General features: G+C 38.2%; 3 protein-coding genes across 5 annotated transcripts; 1 reads left to right on the forward strand and 2 right to left on the reverse strand.

Moving 5' to 3' along the window:
* Positions 1-67: 67 nt before the first annotated feature.
* On the reverse strand, positions 68-11,966 carry mier1b (mesoderm induction early response 1b, transcriptional regulator). 3 transcript variants are annotated; one of them, XM_074689245.1, is made up of 13 exons: positions 11,895-11,966; positions 11,098-11,122; positions 8,949-9,097; positions 8,570-8,755; positions 8,332-8,461; positions 8,127-8,194; positions 7,378-7,450; positions 7,143-7,294; positions 5,736-5,817; positions 5,507-5,601; positions 5,078-5,124; positions 2,680-2,807; positions 68-1,887 (listed from the first exon to the last, which is right to left on the reverse strand). In XM_074689245.1, exons 1-13 carry the CDS (start codon positions 11,901-11,903, stop codon positions 1,574-1,576), a joined length of 1,458 nt encoding a protein of 485 aa, XP_074545346.1. In that variant the 5' UTR covers positions 11,904-11,966; the 3' UTR covers positions 68-1,573. The 3 variants fall into 3 exon arrangements, with proteins under 3 accessions (XP_074545346.1, XP_074545345.1, XP_074545347.1); XM_074689244.1 differs by having other exon boundaries at positions 69-1,887; positions 5,078-5,205; XM_074689246.1 differs by lacking the exon at positions 11,895-11,966 and adding an exon at positions 11,475-11,509 and having other exon boundaries at positions 69-1,887; positions 5,078-5,205.
* A 948-nt stretch (positions 11,967-12,914) lies between these two features.
* Positions 12,915-15,570, reverse strand: dynlt5 (dynein light chain Tctex-type family member 5). Its single transcript, XM_074689179.1, has 5 exons — positions 15,511-15,570; positions 15,042-15,223; positions 14,793-14,884; positions 14,326-14,450; positions 12,915-14,240 (listed from the first exon to the last, which is right to left on the reverse strand). Exons 2-5 carry the CDS (start codon positions 15,146-15,148, stop codon positions 14,037-14,039), a joined length of 528 nt encoding a protein of 175 aa, XP_074545280.1. The 5' UTR covers positions 15,149-15,223; positions 15,511-15,570; the 3' UTR covers positions 12,915-14,036.
* On the forward strand, positions 13,361-13,778 carry LOC141804630 (relaxin-like). The gene is made up of 2 exons (XM_074689180.1): positions 13,361-13,550; positions 13,645-13,778. Exons 1-2 carry the CDS (start codon positions 13,361-13,363, stop codon positions 13,776-13,778), a joined length of 324 nt encoding a protein of 107 aa, XP_074545281.1.
* Positions 15,571-16,690: the final 1,120 nt, after the last annotated feature.

Consider the following 16,690-nt stretch of genomic DNA (forward strand, 5'->3'; position numbering starts at 1 on the left):
TAATAAGACTTAAACATTTATTAAATATAATCAATGTCATTCCATTCATAACCAGTCTTGGAATACACTTTGCTTTTATTCATGTCATCATTTACAAAGAAAAATAAACAGGACATAGCTGTCAACAGAAAAGAAAGACAGGACTACATGGATCAACATTATCTGAGACAAACTTATCTTAATGTGTGACTGAAAGTAAAACACAGAGGCTTTAAGCTGAACAGCTTCTGTACCAAAAACAACTGAAGGTTTTGCACCCGTCAACCTGGACTGTTAAACTGCTCTGAAGCCACTGACCAAGGGAACAGACGGCAAATATTGGTGAGAACTACGCACTCAAAGAGGTTTTTCACCAGATGCAAGCTGCACACTCGACTGCAGACAAAAGAAGAGGCTCTCTGCAACAAACATTTCAGATCGAGCGAGGTCACACAGGAATGGGAAGTGCTGCCAGGCAGAAAGGGAAAAGAGGAATGGCTACTTCTTTTATTACATCCATCTCAGAGCAAAAGGTTTGTCAACAAAAAGCGCAGGCTACGAGGAAGACCTGAAAATACAGAGATGAACTGACAGTTAACAGTATTAAAAAAATGTACCAACTGCTCAAGGTAAGAAATCTATACAAACTTTACATTAAAAATCACGGGCATTCTGTCTAGTAAAAACAAAGCGTCGAGCAAAGCACTGACCATGGAAATCCAAAAATACAGCCATCTTCTAACATGATGAGTTATAATACAGGACATCACTGATGTCAGCTGCTTTACACAAACAAACCTGCAGGGGGAGCCACCCATTGGTTTATTTTATCAGAATCAAACAAACGGCCATGAAACACAGAGGCCGGAGCAGGTTCAGAAGTGAAGGAGTGAAACTGTATTTCTGCTGGGTTTCCACACCACTCCTTATTGATACCAAAGAGAAAATACAATCAAAGTGCAACTAAAGACGGCCAGCTACACAACAGCCGGACTCGTTTGCCTACTTTGCCTCTTTTTGACAAACTTAAACACATAATTCTCTCCAACATGTCGCCTGTTTCATCAATGTTCAAAGAGCTTGAACTGCAGCTACCCATCATAGTTTTCTTTTGCTAAAAAATATAAATATCTCTGGTGTAAAAAAATAACACGGCTGATTTTTTTCTTTGAGTACAAATAGAAAAAAAGGATATTCTTGGCAAAATTTAGTCAGTCAAGTCTCCAGAGAGGGAACAGAGACAATGATAAAGGAAATGTTTTTTGTCTTTTGGAGGATGTGACGGTGCTGTGGTGCTTTGGATGAGCTTAGCAGGCAGTCAGTACATGGAGGATGTGATGGAGGAACGAAGGAGGCTGCTGCCCCTCCCGGAGGACAAGCTGCAGTTTGGTTGGCTGTGTTCTTCAAGGTGTGACTCCCAGTGACCTTTGACCTTATGATGGAGTCTTTTCTCTCAGGAGAAAATGTGCTCACAAGCCAAGAGGGGCTCATCTTCATCATCCTTTTATCTCTGCTGTGACAAAGTTTGGACGATTCTTTCACCCCAGCTCAGTGTCTCATAGTCCACACGTCAAACTCTGGACCTCTGGGTCCTTCAGTTCTCCTGCGTTCTGGATGGTTCTACCTCACTCTGCCCCAGCTGCTCTGCCTCCGTCCTGCACCTCTTGGCTGGCCTTTCTTGTGTTGCTGGGTCTCTGTGGTCCAGTGGGGGCTCCAGAGATCCATTTCGGTTGTGTGTGGGTGCGCTTGGTTGACTGCAGCCGTTGGAGTTGTTGTCCGAAACGGGAGGTGGAGCTTCTGCTGAGAGGTGAGAGGGACCGTTGGACTGAGTGGGCTCAGCTTTGACTGGGTTTGCTGGGAGTAACTGAGGACCTTCAACTGGGTGGCTGGAGTTGTGGCTGGCAATACCTGTGACAAAAAAATAGATAAGAGTTTTAACAACACTTACGCTTTTCAACAAGTAAACAGGGTAAGTTAACTTGATCAGGTTGTTTGATCTCTTATACTGAGGTCCTGGCCCTGCACCCTACAGTATGAAGATACAGATTCAAACACTGGAATTTATCTTTACTGGACTAGTGGAACCAGAAACCGAAAAAAAGACGAATAAATCTTTCACCCTTTGGAAAGAAAAACTTGACTAAATCAAAAATCTAAACCTCATTTTAAAACAGCTTATTACAACAAGTATTTTTTTCATCAGCTTTCCTCATACTCAAGAGAAAAAAGGAAAGAAAGTCCAAAAATGATTGAAGATATGGCTAAAATGCAATGATTTAGCACTATAAAGGCAGGAAAAGTTAAACTGATTTAAACATTTAGGGCCTGTTTCCACTAATAGCATTTTTTTTGCAAAGTTGCAAAACTTTTATTGCTTTTGCCAACAAAAGTGGCAGAGAGTTGTACAGAGAATAAACTAGTAGGCACCACGAGGGTAAAAGTAGCAACAGAAAGTAAGGTGAACACTGCACTGAAATTATGGCGCTGCAACCACAAAAATGCTGTTAGTGGACACAGGCCCTAAAGCTGCATCTGGAACTTTTTGGCTGCCATTACCCTAATAAACTTTTATTGACTCAAAACAGTTTAAAAAAACTATTACGGATCATTTCTGCTTCACTCTGTTTCCTGTTTTTACTTGTTACCATAACACAACTTCTTCAAGATATTTCTGTTGATTTTCAGTGATGATGACCTCACCGTTCTGGCTGCTGCTGTCTTCCTTCTCTGAGTGGCTGGTGCTGCTGCTGGAGGTTGTGGGTGGAGGCGATGCTGCCCTGCTGGATGTAGCACTTTCTGTCTCATCTAGTAATCTGTCCATGTAATCCCTGAGGACACACCAGTAAACCAGTCATTGCACAAAACCTCGGCCACTGATTCAAAATAGACAAACCGTCAAGTGTATAACCACAGGTTTGTCCTGTTTCACAGTGTTATCACTTTACTCTTTACATTAAGTAACACACTGTTCTTACTCAATGCTGTCAAGTGCTTTGGCTGCACAAACACAAGGTTTTTACTTTAAAGTTTGGACAGCATGTTATTCAAATACTTCACTTCTAAAAATGATAAGAGACCTCAGGAATTTAATTTGTAAATACATTTCAGTAAAAACAATGCAAAGCCAAATTAAATGTGAAAACTGAAAGACATTACTGTTAATTGAAAAAATATTGTTGTTTAAAACCTGACCCCAGCAACACATTTGAAAAATGTTGGGACAAGGACAACAAAACACTGTCCAACTTATGATCTGATTTATTTTCAACAGGTTCCCAACAGGGCTGTGTGTAAAAAAAAAAAAAACACTGAAGCAGCTCTGAGCTTTTTGTCCCCTTGTTTTCCAGAAAAAGACACCAAGCAATTTTTTCACCAAGATATATGATACATTAGGGATGGAAGGGTTTACAAAATCCATGGTTAGGTTTTTTTTTATCCTGGTTTTGTGGTCACCGTTTTTGGCCCAGCTCAGTGTACATTGTTGTTGTTGTTTTTAACACCTTTATTTTTACCACAAACCCTAATAATCCACCATTAACAGATTATTTCTGATCAATTCTGTCATGTATAGTTATGAACCTGAAAGAATGAGGCTGTTTCCCATTTGAAACATTGTTAAAGCTGAATGAAACATTTCTAGTTTCAACATGCCAGCTTCTCAGTAAGGAAAGTCACTATTGGCTGTCCCAGAAATCAATAAATGACACTGCTGTCTAATTCGCATAATAACCTATTTGCAAGTAGTTGTCATTGACTCTGTAGGAGAGAGAAAAAACGTAAGAAACACAAAGCAGGTAAAGCACAACATCATAGATATGTTAAGAACTACAAATTCACTTTCTTCAGTCTATTCTTGTTTTTTTGTCATGTCTAAATGTCAACCCTCCTCCTTTATGTGGGCAGAAGTGACCATATTGAGACACACACTTGTGTGATTTTATCTGCTGTGAGTGAAGACTGTCTCTGTGTTTTGGATAAGGGAAGGGCTCACGTTAGCACACACTGCCAATTTAGGCGATCAAAGCACGCCTCAATGTCAGACTCCAAACACGAGAAAAGTTGCAAGAATTGTCGTCTTCAAAAAAATTGCCAGAGGGGGTTTAAAATATAACCTTAAAGGGATAGTTCAGTTTTTTTGAAGTGGGGTCTATGAGCTCTATGTGACCACTAAGGACATTAGATACAGTAGAAAGGTGTCTCCTCTCCCTCAGTAAGACACAGACTGTAATCGATGGTGACAAGGAAATAGGCGCTAACAGGGAGGGACCGTACCAAATTCAAAGACTATTTTCTCTGCCTACAAGAACTCAAATCAAAAAGTAATACCACAGTTTAAGAGTACCCTACATAAAATATTTTTTAAGTGCATTAAGTCTTCAGAAATATAAACATTTATCCGGACCTAACTAACTGGTCATGTATCCTTCCGCGCAGCGTTAGTGCGCTCCGTCCCCCCTCCTCCTTTCAGCTGGAGAGAATGTAAACAAGCTATGCTTCGGCGCCGGTTGTAGCCTCGTGTAAGTTTGATCAAGTATCGTAATTCTTTTGCTTGTACTCTAAGGATTGTGAGGCAGCGTAGGAAATTCAAAATGAGTGACTATGACAACGACGATGAAGTTCCATTCACTTTGGAACCAAAAGGATACCTGTATGAACCGGAGCACACAGAGCTGCTACAGATGGCGACTGAAAGGAATACAGAGGAAACATCCACAGATGTTTGGCGAATGCGTATGATTGGAGCTACATACTCGCTTCAAACTGAGCTGTAAAACAAAGAAAAAACGGAACCAAATGGAGCACAAGCACCCCGGACCGAGAGAGGGAAACTAAATGGTTCCTTTTTGTTTCATAAACCGTTCCATCCCTATTATACATATACATTCTGTGTCCGCAAAATTTTCAACATAAAAAATCATGGAAAAATCCCTTTACATAAGTTGGTTTAATGAATAGAAAAAAATAGTTTCTTTGACGTTTGAGTTGTGATTTCAAGAATAAAACCTGTACAATAAATTGGGGGAGAAGGCACATCCACAGATATGAACACGTTTGTGTCATTCATGTTTCACTGGTTATAAAATGATTTATAACTTACGTTACACCGGGGTGAAGGTTGTATTTCCTTTTCCCAAGTCGTGTTTGCTGTGCAAAGAAATCATAACGCTCAGACTTCTTCCACATGTAATAAAAGGCCACACATTCTCCTACAGACCTAGTTCTCACCTGAAAGATTTAATTCAGCAGACATGAAATAACCATTATTACCATCATCTGAAGAGATAGGTTCAGTTCATTTTGAAATGAGAGACAAATCAAATTATTATCTAACAGCTCTGATCAGCTCAGCATACTTTTTAATAGATTTAGAAACATTTAATTTGATTTGTCTCAAAATGCAACAAGGTTGAAATGAAGCTGATTTCAACCCTGAGCATTCAACAGCCATAACAGCAATCAAATCAACATAAATGTTCAATCAGTTTCATTATCATAAATACATGAATGTGGATTTTTAAAGACCTACCTTGTTGGCCTGTATTAAATGAAAGTCTTTCCCATAAGCTTTTAGTCCTTGTTCAAAATTTCTACATTCCTCTTCAGTCCAGACAGAGAGCTCCTCTGTTACAAAGAGAATCAGCTGTTATGTTACATTTTCAAGATCTCAAAACAAAAAAACACATATTAGCCATGCTGCACCAGACATTAGAGACAACACAATGAAGAGAAAACTGGTTGTGGATTTGTTTCCTCACCTCTGGCTGCTTTTACATTAAACCTCAGTCTTCTTAAAGCTTCCTCTGTGTCAAAGTCACATTTCACCAGTTCATACAAAGCCTGCACAGAAACAAAAAAATGAAACAAGTTTACACACGTGAACAGATATAAGCAGGGATTACAGCTGGAGAACATCTCATTTTATTCACAAACATTTTTCTTAATGTCAAAAACCCCCACACCACCCCCAACCACAAAGCTTCTCGACGCTTCCTGATCTACGTGTTATGGAAATGAAACTAAAATTACATACCCCTAATCCAAAATTATTCATACTGCTGTCAAGTCCAAGGAGTTTCTTATTTTTTCAGTCACACATAAGTATTTCCCCTCAGATTTGAGATAAATAGGACATGCAGGCAAGTCTGAAACCATGATCAATTATATTGTATGAAGTTACATCGTTAAAGGCCTTAAGTCAAACTTTGATAAAAATTCATCATATCTAAAATTCTTCATACCCTAGTGGTAACAAGACTTTTTAACACTGTTTTCATTATTTCTGAGTTTTTGTTCTTTTTTTTTTAACCAGTTTAATGACCATAACATTCAACTTGCTTGTGACTTTTCAGTTAATTTCAAGTCGGAGCAGGACTTGCCATGGCAAAGACCAACAAGCTCAGTGAGGACTTGAGAGCTCGTATTGTAAATGTCATAAAGGAAAGAAGATGGGGTCACAAGAAAATTATTGAAAATTACAGGTACCAGTTGCAGTAATGCATCAGTATCATCGAGAAGTAACAAAAAAAAAAGGATGTGAATGGACATCAGTAGTGCCACCTCCAGGGACTTCTACCCAGGCTGTACTGAAGGAACTGAGTGTGAGTGATGCGACTCTATCAAGGCAGACACTCCAGCAGATGCTGCACCAAAATAGTCTCTATGGACATCGACCAAGAAAGGCCGCCCTGCTTCAGCCAAAGCATGTAAAAGCTTGTCTGACCTTTGCAAACGACACAGCCCCTACTGTGAAATATGGAGGTAGAGGTATCATGCTGTGGAGCTGCTTTTCTGCAAACAGGCTTGGTAACTTGGTTAAAGTGGAAGGCACCATGAGGGAAAGGCCATTTATTAAGATTTTGGAAGAAAATCTCAAGCAGGCAGCAGAGAACCCCAACCTGGGGACACGTTCGACCTATCAGCAGAACTTTGATACAGCCAAGAAATGGTTCAATGGAATCAATGTTATGAAGTGGCCAATCAGCATACTGATTTAAACCTCACTGAGAACCTACAGATGGACCTTAAGAAACAGATGACAGCATGGAAACCATCCAACTTCAAGGATCTTGAAACGTTTGCAAAGGAGGACTGGTACAAAAAGAAAATCATTGACACTTGAAGGATTCATCCACCAGGAGAAACTTGATGCTTCATGCTGTCACCTGTTCGTTGTCTTTGATATGGGATCCTTCTGGGATTGCATCCACTCCCTTCTCCTCTCCTGTCCGCTTCGATGCCTCTGTCAGAAACTCCACCACTTTGTCCTCAGAGAGACACTCAGGGTTCCACAACAGCTGGTCATCATTTTCATAAACTTCGGGGTACAGACAAAGTGAAAGTCAAACTTAATGTCTTCTCTACAGTCATCACTTCTTTTGTGTTGACAGAGTAACTCACCTTTTTCATTGTCTTTGTATTTACACAGGCCGACAGGGGTTTCTGCCTGATACATGGAGCCCACCATGATCTCCTGTTGGTTAAAAAAAAACCACAGCATTTAGACTGAGAGTCGGCGGGATGATTGATGATTTACTTCAGGGTTTAAAACAAATAAGGATTTTTTGCTGTTTTTTTAAACAATTTTTTGCAACATTTGCTTTGACAAAAATGTTTCTGTTAGGAAAAGTTCAGTATTCAGCTTGAATACCTTGGACCTTTAAATCTAAACCAAAATTTACAAACTAGTTACATGACGGGACACACACTGTAATGTTGCCAAAATTCCTGATGAAGGGTGAAATTGGCAGCAGCTACAAGCAAAATCAAGAACCTTCCTCTAAAAATGTTCTTCTATTGTCCCAAATAGGGACAAACTACTAACTAGCAGTTGATTGTGAACTTTTAGATGCCTGGGATGCCAGCATAATCAAAAAAATGAGGGTGCGGAGAAAGAAAGATTGAATAGAAAGACTTAAAAACCTTAATTTGTAAATAAATAGTGTTTGACTGAATCAGATATGCTGGACTCGTCTGAAGGATCAATTAAATCTTTTTTAATCATCAGGATTTTTTGCATATTGCCATAAATCAGATCAAGATTAAAGAGGATCTATTGTACATTCTGTATCTATAGAAGTTAAGAGGTCAATATAATATGTTTCAAATTCATTTTTGTCATTTGTATGTCCCTCAAAAATGTTGCAAACCTTTTTCCAGTCTTCAGATGGAACATAATCTTCATCTTCATCTGACTCCTCCTCTGCATCGTTGTTACCTGACAAAGAATAAAACACCTGTTTATTCCATTAAATCTAACTGCAAAATCTGCTGCATTAGAAGCAGAGAAATCATGAAGCTGCAGCTTAAGAATCAAAAATAAGGGAGAAAAAAGAAATGGGGTTCGGTGCATACTTTCAAAGTATTTGAGTTTCTGAGGGCGAATAAGTTCTGCTGTGCCCAGGGACCTGACTGAGCGCGTGCGGCCCTCAGAGGATGAATGGGCTTCATCCCCCTGACCTGATGAGTCCTTCACACCCTCACCCTGAAAACACACACATTCACAAACACTAAACAACACTGAAGTGTGTCAGGACAGCTGAAAAGACAGGTTTGATGGAAACCACATCACTCTGAATTAAAATGAACAGACCTCGTTTCTTTTTAACTCGCTGGTACTTCTGCTGCTCTCATCATTGTCTAAATCCTCCTCTTCATCCTCTTCCTCATCCTCTTCTTCTTCCTCTGGTTCTTCATCCTCTTCTTCATCCTCATCTGCTGGTGAACCTCCCCCATACCCATAAAGATTCAACAGCTCATGGATAGGCATCTCTCCCTCCTGTGGAAAGAAAATCATCAGTATCAAAACTGGACATGGGGAATGTTCACTATCATTTAAACCTTATTTGGAGAGTTAATTTTGTGCCAATGCTTCACTAAACTCCAGAGAAATGTAACCTGCCATGATCTTCATAATACTGTCGTATGAATACTGCGCTAAAAACCAAAAGAAGCTCAAGTCTGAATCTCACCCGAGCAAGATCTTCAATCTCGTTGGCGTTGGTCTCATCTGCTGCCTCTAGCATTTCCTCTTCCTCCAGGGTGCGTTCATCATCAAAATCATGGACAAGCATATCTGCTGATGGGTCGAAATCATGGTCATCGGAACCTGCTGAACCTCCTGGAAAAGTGGTTTCAAATAGTGTTAACATTTATTAGGGTTATTATACACAAACAAAAAACAAATTAGTCCAGATATTTTTTTTTTCAGTAGACATAAATGAAAAGGATAAATTTCAGTATAGGTGGTAGGGATTAAATCTGTCAGAAATGTGTCTCTTTGTATCTTCAACATCAGTGTCACAGTAAGCCGATCATTTTTATCATTCTCTACTTATCAGTCTCATGTATGCCTTACAGGTAAAACTCCAACATTATTCATCTTTTGAGTCAGTAGCTATGTTTACATGCAGTCAATAATTAGGTTAAGGTCAATAATCCAGTTTTTGAAACATTCCGAATAACCCGTTTACATGGATGAGCAAACAGGGTTATTCCGATTTCCATCATATTCCAATCAAAACAGCGACACGCAGACAACATTCCGACACATGGAGAACATCATTACGCAAAGTAGGGTAGATACCGAGTTAGGTTTTTTTATAGGCACCAACCGAATTCTGTCAGATGTACCAGGTATCGATTCATGTAAAATCAAAAGGTACCATGTTTAGGTACCTAAATGCATCTTTGTGACTGTGAGGGAGTGGAAGAGTAGGTGATTTTTTTCATGCTGGACATGAACACAGCATTGCAAGGTTATATATTGAAGAAAAAAATTGTTAAATTGAATTTTTTTTATAATTCATTATTAACCAAATTGATATTTTTTACCACATAAAAACAAAATAAAATCGAAACTTGGTACCGTTGAGTACCGGTACCGATTGCCAGGTACCGGGCATTGGTACCATATCATTTTAAATGTGAAAGGTACCCATCCCTAACGCAAAGTGTGTCATTTCTGCTTCTTTTTACTGTATCCATTGAAACAGCAGCAGCAATTACAACCGCAGCAGTAAGTGGGGACTTCCTGTACTCAACGACCAAGATTCCTTGCGAACAAAACGTGCAGAATACAAATTTCTGTTCCTTTAAATGGGGATATCCTGATAGGCGTATGCACGACCAAATAGTAAGATTAGAAAAGGAGTAACCTTGGGGTAGTTTTCAGATTTTTAAAAACCGGAATATAAGCATATTTCAGTTTTTAAAAAAAGGTTCTTGGTGTTTACAGTGGCTGTGCGCAACAGGGTTATTGGTAATATACAGATTATGAAAGGGTTAACGAGCCACTGAGTTTAGTCCTTGCTGACTTTTAATTTATTATCTAAACCATAAAATGTCACAATCACATAGCTAATGATACTTTTATTTGCATTTGATTGATATTGACCTTTAACATACTTGGGAAAGAAAGCAGACTTTCAAATATTTTTGAAAACTAACAAATCTTTTAATTAGAAATTACATACAACTCAAGTAATAAGAAAAGTTGAACTACAGATCTACTACACATTTGGTATTTTTATGGTAAAGGCAAGGCAATTCAAAGTGCCTTACAGCTACAATAAAATCAGATCAAACGACAGCAAAATAAAATCATTCCATAAAACATAAAAAATAAACATTACAGAAATAACGAAGATTGCTGATAAAATACTTTCAGTTGTTTAGGCAAAGCTAAATAAAAAAAATTTCAGCCTGGATTTGAAAATTGTCAGATTTAAGGCCTGTCTCACAGTTTCTGAAATGACATTTATTGTATGACTGAGTTAGATGTAGACGACTACTTCGACCATAACCACTTAGCAATAAAAGAAAACAATCTAACGTTTACCAAAATCATGTCATAAATATCTGTATAACTGTTTAAGACTAGGTTCCGTTTGACAAGGGGCTCACAGAGCATTAGATGAAAGTTTGGCTTATCTTAAAACACATTCTCTGTTTTGTTCTTTCTCATAAATAAACGAATGAATCACCCTTTCTCCGGTGTAAATGCACTAGAAAGTATTCATCCCTCATAATGTATCCCCATATTTTGTACGTTATTAACTTTACTCCAACAAAGGGGGAAAAATAGTATTTAGTTGTAAAGAAGTAACAATGTTTCTTTACCTGGACTCGAGTTCCCGAGGGAGGGCTACAAATCGAAAAAAGATAAACATAAACAAAGTTATAGAATAGCTTCGTAAAGACATGTTTTATCAAGAGTACAATCAGAGACTGCTAGCAGCTGTAGAAAACGTGTTAAATAAAGTTTTAAACAGAGGCACATGAGCATGAAGGGTTTCATGTGAGTGAAGAAAAAAGCGCGGCGGACCCCGAGCCCTAAAAGCTGACTGCAGATCAGTAAGTAGGAAACAAAGACTGTCAGCACGTCCTGCACGAACACACGGGCAGCATTTTAACACTTTAAATTATATGTGCACATTGTGTGAATTCAAGCATAGCTGGCGGCGATAGGCGAGCGCTCACCAGGTTTATCTTCTTACCTGGCTAACTTCTATCACTAAGTGCGAGCTAATTCTGCTTTTTATTTGGCTAACGCGTCTAAGTTAAGCTCGGTATCAACAGCCGGCTAATAGTGGCCATAAAACAACACAGACGATATCTCCAACAAATAAAACACCACCACAAACAGAAGTAAGAGGGGTACTCTGGATAATTAAGAGCTCTTAAACATTAGCGCGAAGTAACGACGTTGATGCTGCAGCTAACATTAGCTAATGTTAGCTGAACCCGAAGTTTACTAAACAACCTCATTTAACAAATGCTTCACATCAAACAACGTCAACTACGGACCACTGACTCTGTGTTTTAGAGCTATGACATTCAAAATACGCTTAGCTCGATAAAAATAACCAGCTTGGAGCACAAATTAATATTTTCTTATATTTATTTCACTTTCTTACCTCCGCCATGTTTGCAATCCTGCAGGGTCACGTCAAGGGTCAGCAGGAGTACCCGGATGTATAGCCCCGCCCACCTGCAGTATTTTACAGTAGGAACAGAGCGCGCGGGTTATTGTGGCATTAACCCACTGTGAAATGTCAAAAAAGGTCAGCCGGCAGTTTTCGTGGACAAATACAAATTTAATAATAAAATCATTATATACTAAGCACGGTAAGCCATGTTCCCTAGTGAGTTTTACAAATGTGACATGCAACTGTAGCTGCTTTCTATTAATCTCTTTTTAATGTTAATAATAAAATTATTGAAATAATAATATATGTGTATATGTTTTTTTTGTATGCATTTTGTATGTATGTGGGTTTTGTATATATACTTTTACCAAAGTGTATGTAATACCAAGAAATGCTCACACTGCTAAAGCATTGAAGAGCTAGATACAGCAGGAGTAACACAGCTCTATTTCTTCAAGCTTTGATATTGAATATGAAGGTAGAGCTGAATACTGCTTTGAGTTAAGATTTTTCCATTATTGGACACATTTTGAAGATTCCCAGCTGGATCATCAAAGTATCAGAAAATGGGGGGAATGAGATATGCTATTTTAAAAACACAGCAAAGGTCTTTGACATCAAGTGAAGGTGAATTTAGGCCATTATTTATCTGTGTGAATACTCAGAAAGAAGGTTGCTTCCCCATATTTTAAATGTTCATACTGGATATTTATACTAAATGTGTTCAGATTTTCAAACCACTATGTATCCATATGTTTAACAAATCCCTTAATCTGGCTGTGAACTGCTCAAAATGGTCCTTTCAAGGAAAAATAAATAAATTAAACAAGATTTTGAGGTTATTGCATAAGGATCCCACTCATTACATAATGTCAAATTAGTAACAGACCACAACTTCAGCCTTAGTTCCTGTTTGCACTTTTATTTCGAGAAAGTTTTGATATTGTTCTCTGCTCTTTTAAGCTGAAATGATTTTTTTTTCCAGTACTGCTCAATCAGCTGCCATGGTTCAGTCTAAAAACAAGTGTACCGGTTAATGTGACTGTCTCTTCTGGGAATCATTGATTGATGTCCATGATAGCAGGCAGAGACACCACGCCATGTTGCTATGTAGAGACCCATCATCTGAGTTTGCTTCACAACAGATATCTCAAGAGATCCATTAAAAAACACTTTGCTTAATCCCTGTCAATAGAAAAGCAGCAGTTTGGACATAAAAGAGTAGTTCTTCTTCAGTGACATTAACCAAATGTAGTCAATCAGTGATCATCACAATAGACCAGATTCCCACACACATCCCAAATGGCCTGATTAACATCCGTTGTTAAAAGCACATTATGGTTACCAAAGATAATGCTCAATGTTTGCACACCTGGAGAAGACTTGGAAAGGTCTATGACATCACTGGAGACTTTCTATTAAAAGGAGAAGATCAGGACAGGTTTGACCTGAGAATGAACAACATGAAGTCCTTACTCCTACCTGCCCTGCTGCTGTGCACGCTGTATGTTGCAAAGGTTCAGACGCAAGATAACACAAACACACTCAAGCTGTGTGGACGCGCATTTGTACGGGCTGTGGTGTATACCTGTGGAGGATCCAGGTGGAGAAGACTGATGGGAGATGAGGACACTTTAGACAGCCGTGAGTATAGTCATATAGTTTAAGTAGCTTTGTTGTAAAAAAAAAAAAGAAGACTTGATTTGTGCTAAATCAAATTACTGGCATCCCTTGGCAGGAAGCAGAGAGCCCAAACTGGATACAAGGATTGGATCAGTGATGAATCGTTATCAGCGAGACCAAAACCAGGCACTAATATCAGTCTGCTGTAATTTAGGCTGTCGAAAGAGTGACCTCTCCAAGCTTTGCTAGAGGGGAACACCCCAGGAGGGCAATGGTCAATTGCCTATCATCAGTAAAAACCAATACAAGATGCTTGTGATAATCAAATTCAAACTTTTATGCTATCAAAAATAAAAAAAAAACCTTGAAATTTGTTTGATTCCTGTTTATCTTTTTTACATGTCAAAATACATTACAGATGCAAACAACCCTTGAACAGCAGCTGTTCATTTTAAACTAAAGTTAGTTTTGTGTCCTGAGAGGCTGCTCAGACCCCACTGGATTCTCTCATTCATAGTAAACAGCATAAACAGTTGCCACAGCAAACAGGGAGCTGTTCTTGAAGGAGTACGAGGCAAATGTGTCATTAGATGGATCCCATAGACAGCGGCTGCTGATCTGCATGCTCTGCCCGGTGAGCTGGCCAATGTGGACCAAAACCACGATCTTGTATCTGGGAATCATCAGGTCCTTGACCCGAGCTTTTATCACCTAGGAGAAGAGGGGAATCCCAAGAATGAAATGGCTGGATCAAAAACCTTAAAGTAGTTGCATAATTTTTATAGCAATTATTTACCTCACAAAGTGTTTTTGTCATTTTTCGAGACCACTCTACTTCGTATTTCTCCTCTTGGAGATAACTGGTGAGTACATCTTTCAGTATGTCTGTGACAGCAGCGACAGAGAAGCGTTTGTAGGGTCCTGTGAGGACAAAATAAAAATCAAAAACTGCGGAAAATGTACAGCAGATAAGTTTACTTCTCATGAAAGTACTATAGCTAAAAGTAATGTGATAAACGTTGACAAATAGAACACTATTATTTTAATTAGTGCATTTATGTGAGGCAATGATTTGTCAAATGCAAAAAATCTGAACAAATGGAAATGAGTTAAATTAAGAATTTACAAAACCCTGTAAATATGTTTTCAAATACTTTAATCTCTCAAATCAAATAACTTTGCATTACGCTTTTGCAGAGTGCCTGTTGTTGGCAACTCTGCTGTTGTGCAGCACGTTTGCTAAACAGGTGGCTGTTATCTCACCCATCTGGTAAGTGTTTTCCATAGTAACAGTCATCTCAGCATTGTCATCATGGTGTCCTAGTTCAGTTGTACATGACACTGTACTGAGAGAGCTGAAAGACATGACCACAGGAAATGAAGGGTCACTCGGTGTAGACAGTAAAATGGATTTAATTACATTTAAGTAACGAAATAAGAAGAGCAATCAAGTAAATTAATGAATGGTGAAAAAAAATAATAATAATAAACACTTATTGTCTGCATACTCACTCCTTGGTCCTTGTTTCCTTGCCTCTGACTCCATGGCTTCCCTCTGAGGACACCTTACCTGTCCTCTTCTCCTTTTTTGGGGTTTTGTCTTTAACCACATCAGACATGACACCTTTTCCAGTCTGTCTCTTCACCAAAGAAGTACAACTATGATGACAGCTCGGTTATAATATTGATGGGTACTGTAAAGACAAGAGAATTATACCGTTTCCAGTGCTTCAAATAGATCCCATCAAAGGCTTTAGTACAACATTTAAAGTATCTTATGTTTGCTAGCATCGACAAGTGAACTAGTTAGCCGTTAGCTGCTGTTATGAGCAGGCTCGTTTTTTTAATTAAGTTTTTTTCTTTGAACATTAGTTCTATTTATGTGGTGTGAACAAGTATACTAATGTTTTTTTTTCACTTCACTTGTCGTGTCACAAAAGTCACACAGAAGCTGTGCTGGGAGAAATAATAGACTATTTACCGCTTTGAGAACCTCTTTAAACGAGCAGAACAACGTCGTCAAAGCTGTGGAGCTTGGTGTTGTCATGGAAACCATCCGTTGACCTGCACGATCGCTTCCTGCTCACTTAAAAAAATACTTTATTTGAAAAAACAGTTATCAACTAGTTCCCTGTTGTTTGTTTATTATTTCTTTGTTTCAACAGTTTAAATTAAAATGTTAAGAATTAGTGCTAATCTTTACTCAAAGCTTACGTGATGACTTCCCATGGACTACTGAAATATTTCGTTTGTAGGGTTAACATCCACTGATAAAATCAGTGGGATGCAATTGAAAACTCATGAAGAACTCATTAATAGAACCCTCTATACAAATTATCTAAACGATATTTGATCAATTCTTTGAACAATACTGGCTTTGCTGATATAGTCTGTATCAAGGTAGAACTAATTTCAATTCAACTCAGAGGCCTAGGATGAATATAATACAGTATTTAGTTGAGCACAGTTCGGTAGTTTTAAGTCATCATTAACAGTACAGATTTAGCTGAGAAGTCATGGACACATAAGCTACGTGTTTCTAGTTTTACTGATCCTAGTGAAAGCACAGTAAAATGTTGGTCATACCGTTTCTATGGTATGACTACAATACCCTTCTGGATGATTGCCAATAAACTGTGTTGGAAAACTGTTATGTTTAATGAATTTTAAGAATAACTAACTGATGACATTTAGCTGCATAAAATAAAAAACGTTTATTTAATACTTTTTATTTCAACAATCTTGTATCCCAAGAAATGAATAAGATCACTGGACAAACGAGATGAAAAAAAGTCTTATATTTCCGCTTCTTTATTACCAAGTAAAACAGGTATTACATTATATTGATTTTTTTTCATATATTCACTTTCAAAATCTTTGGATGGGAAATTTACATGAAATGTTTGCATATTCTGTGTCTAACGCAGTGAAAGAAATACAGCCCAAATGTTGTAGAAAAAATAAACTTACAGAAAAATAAACTTACAGGACCGCTCCAGTATCAGAGGACTAAGTGTTTGCTCAAAAATAAGGCAAAGAAAAAGATAAGCATTATAAACAGAAACTTTGTTCTTTCTAAAAAAAATGTTTTCAATTACTTTTCCAAGAACTGAACAAGATGTTACATCTGTGAGTCAACACTTTAAAACATTTTATGAAAT

Source organism: Halichoeres trimaculatus, unplaced genomic scaffold (assembly GCF_033239565.1).
Source record: "Halichoeres trimaculatus isolate MK-OKI-2021-1 unplaced genomic scaffold, fHalTri1.1 fHalTri1_scaffold_15, whole genome shotgun sequence".
Classification (NCBI taxonomy): domain Eukaryota; kingdom Metazoa; phylum Chordata; class Actinopteri; order Labriformes; family Labridae; genus Halichoeres; species Halichoeres trimaculatus.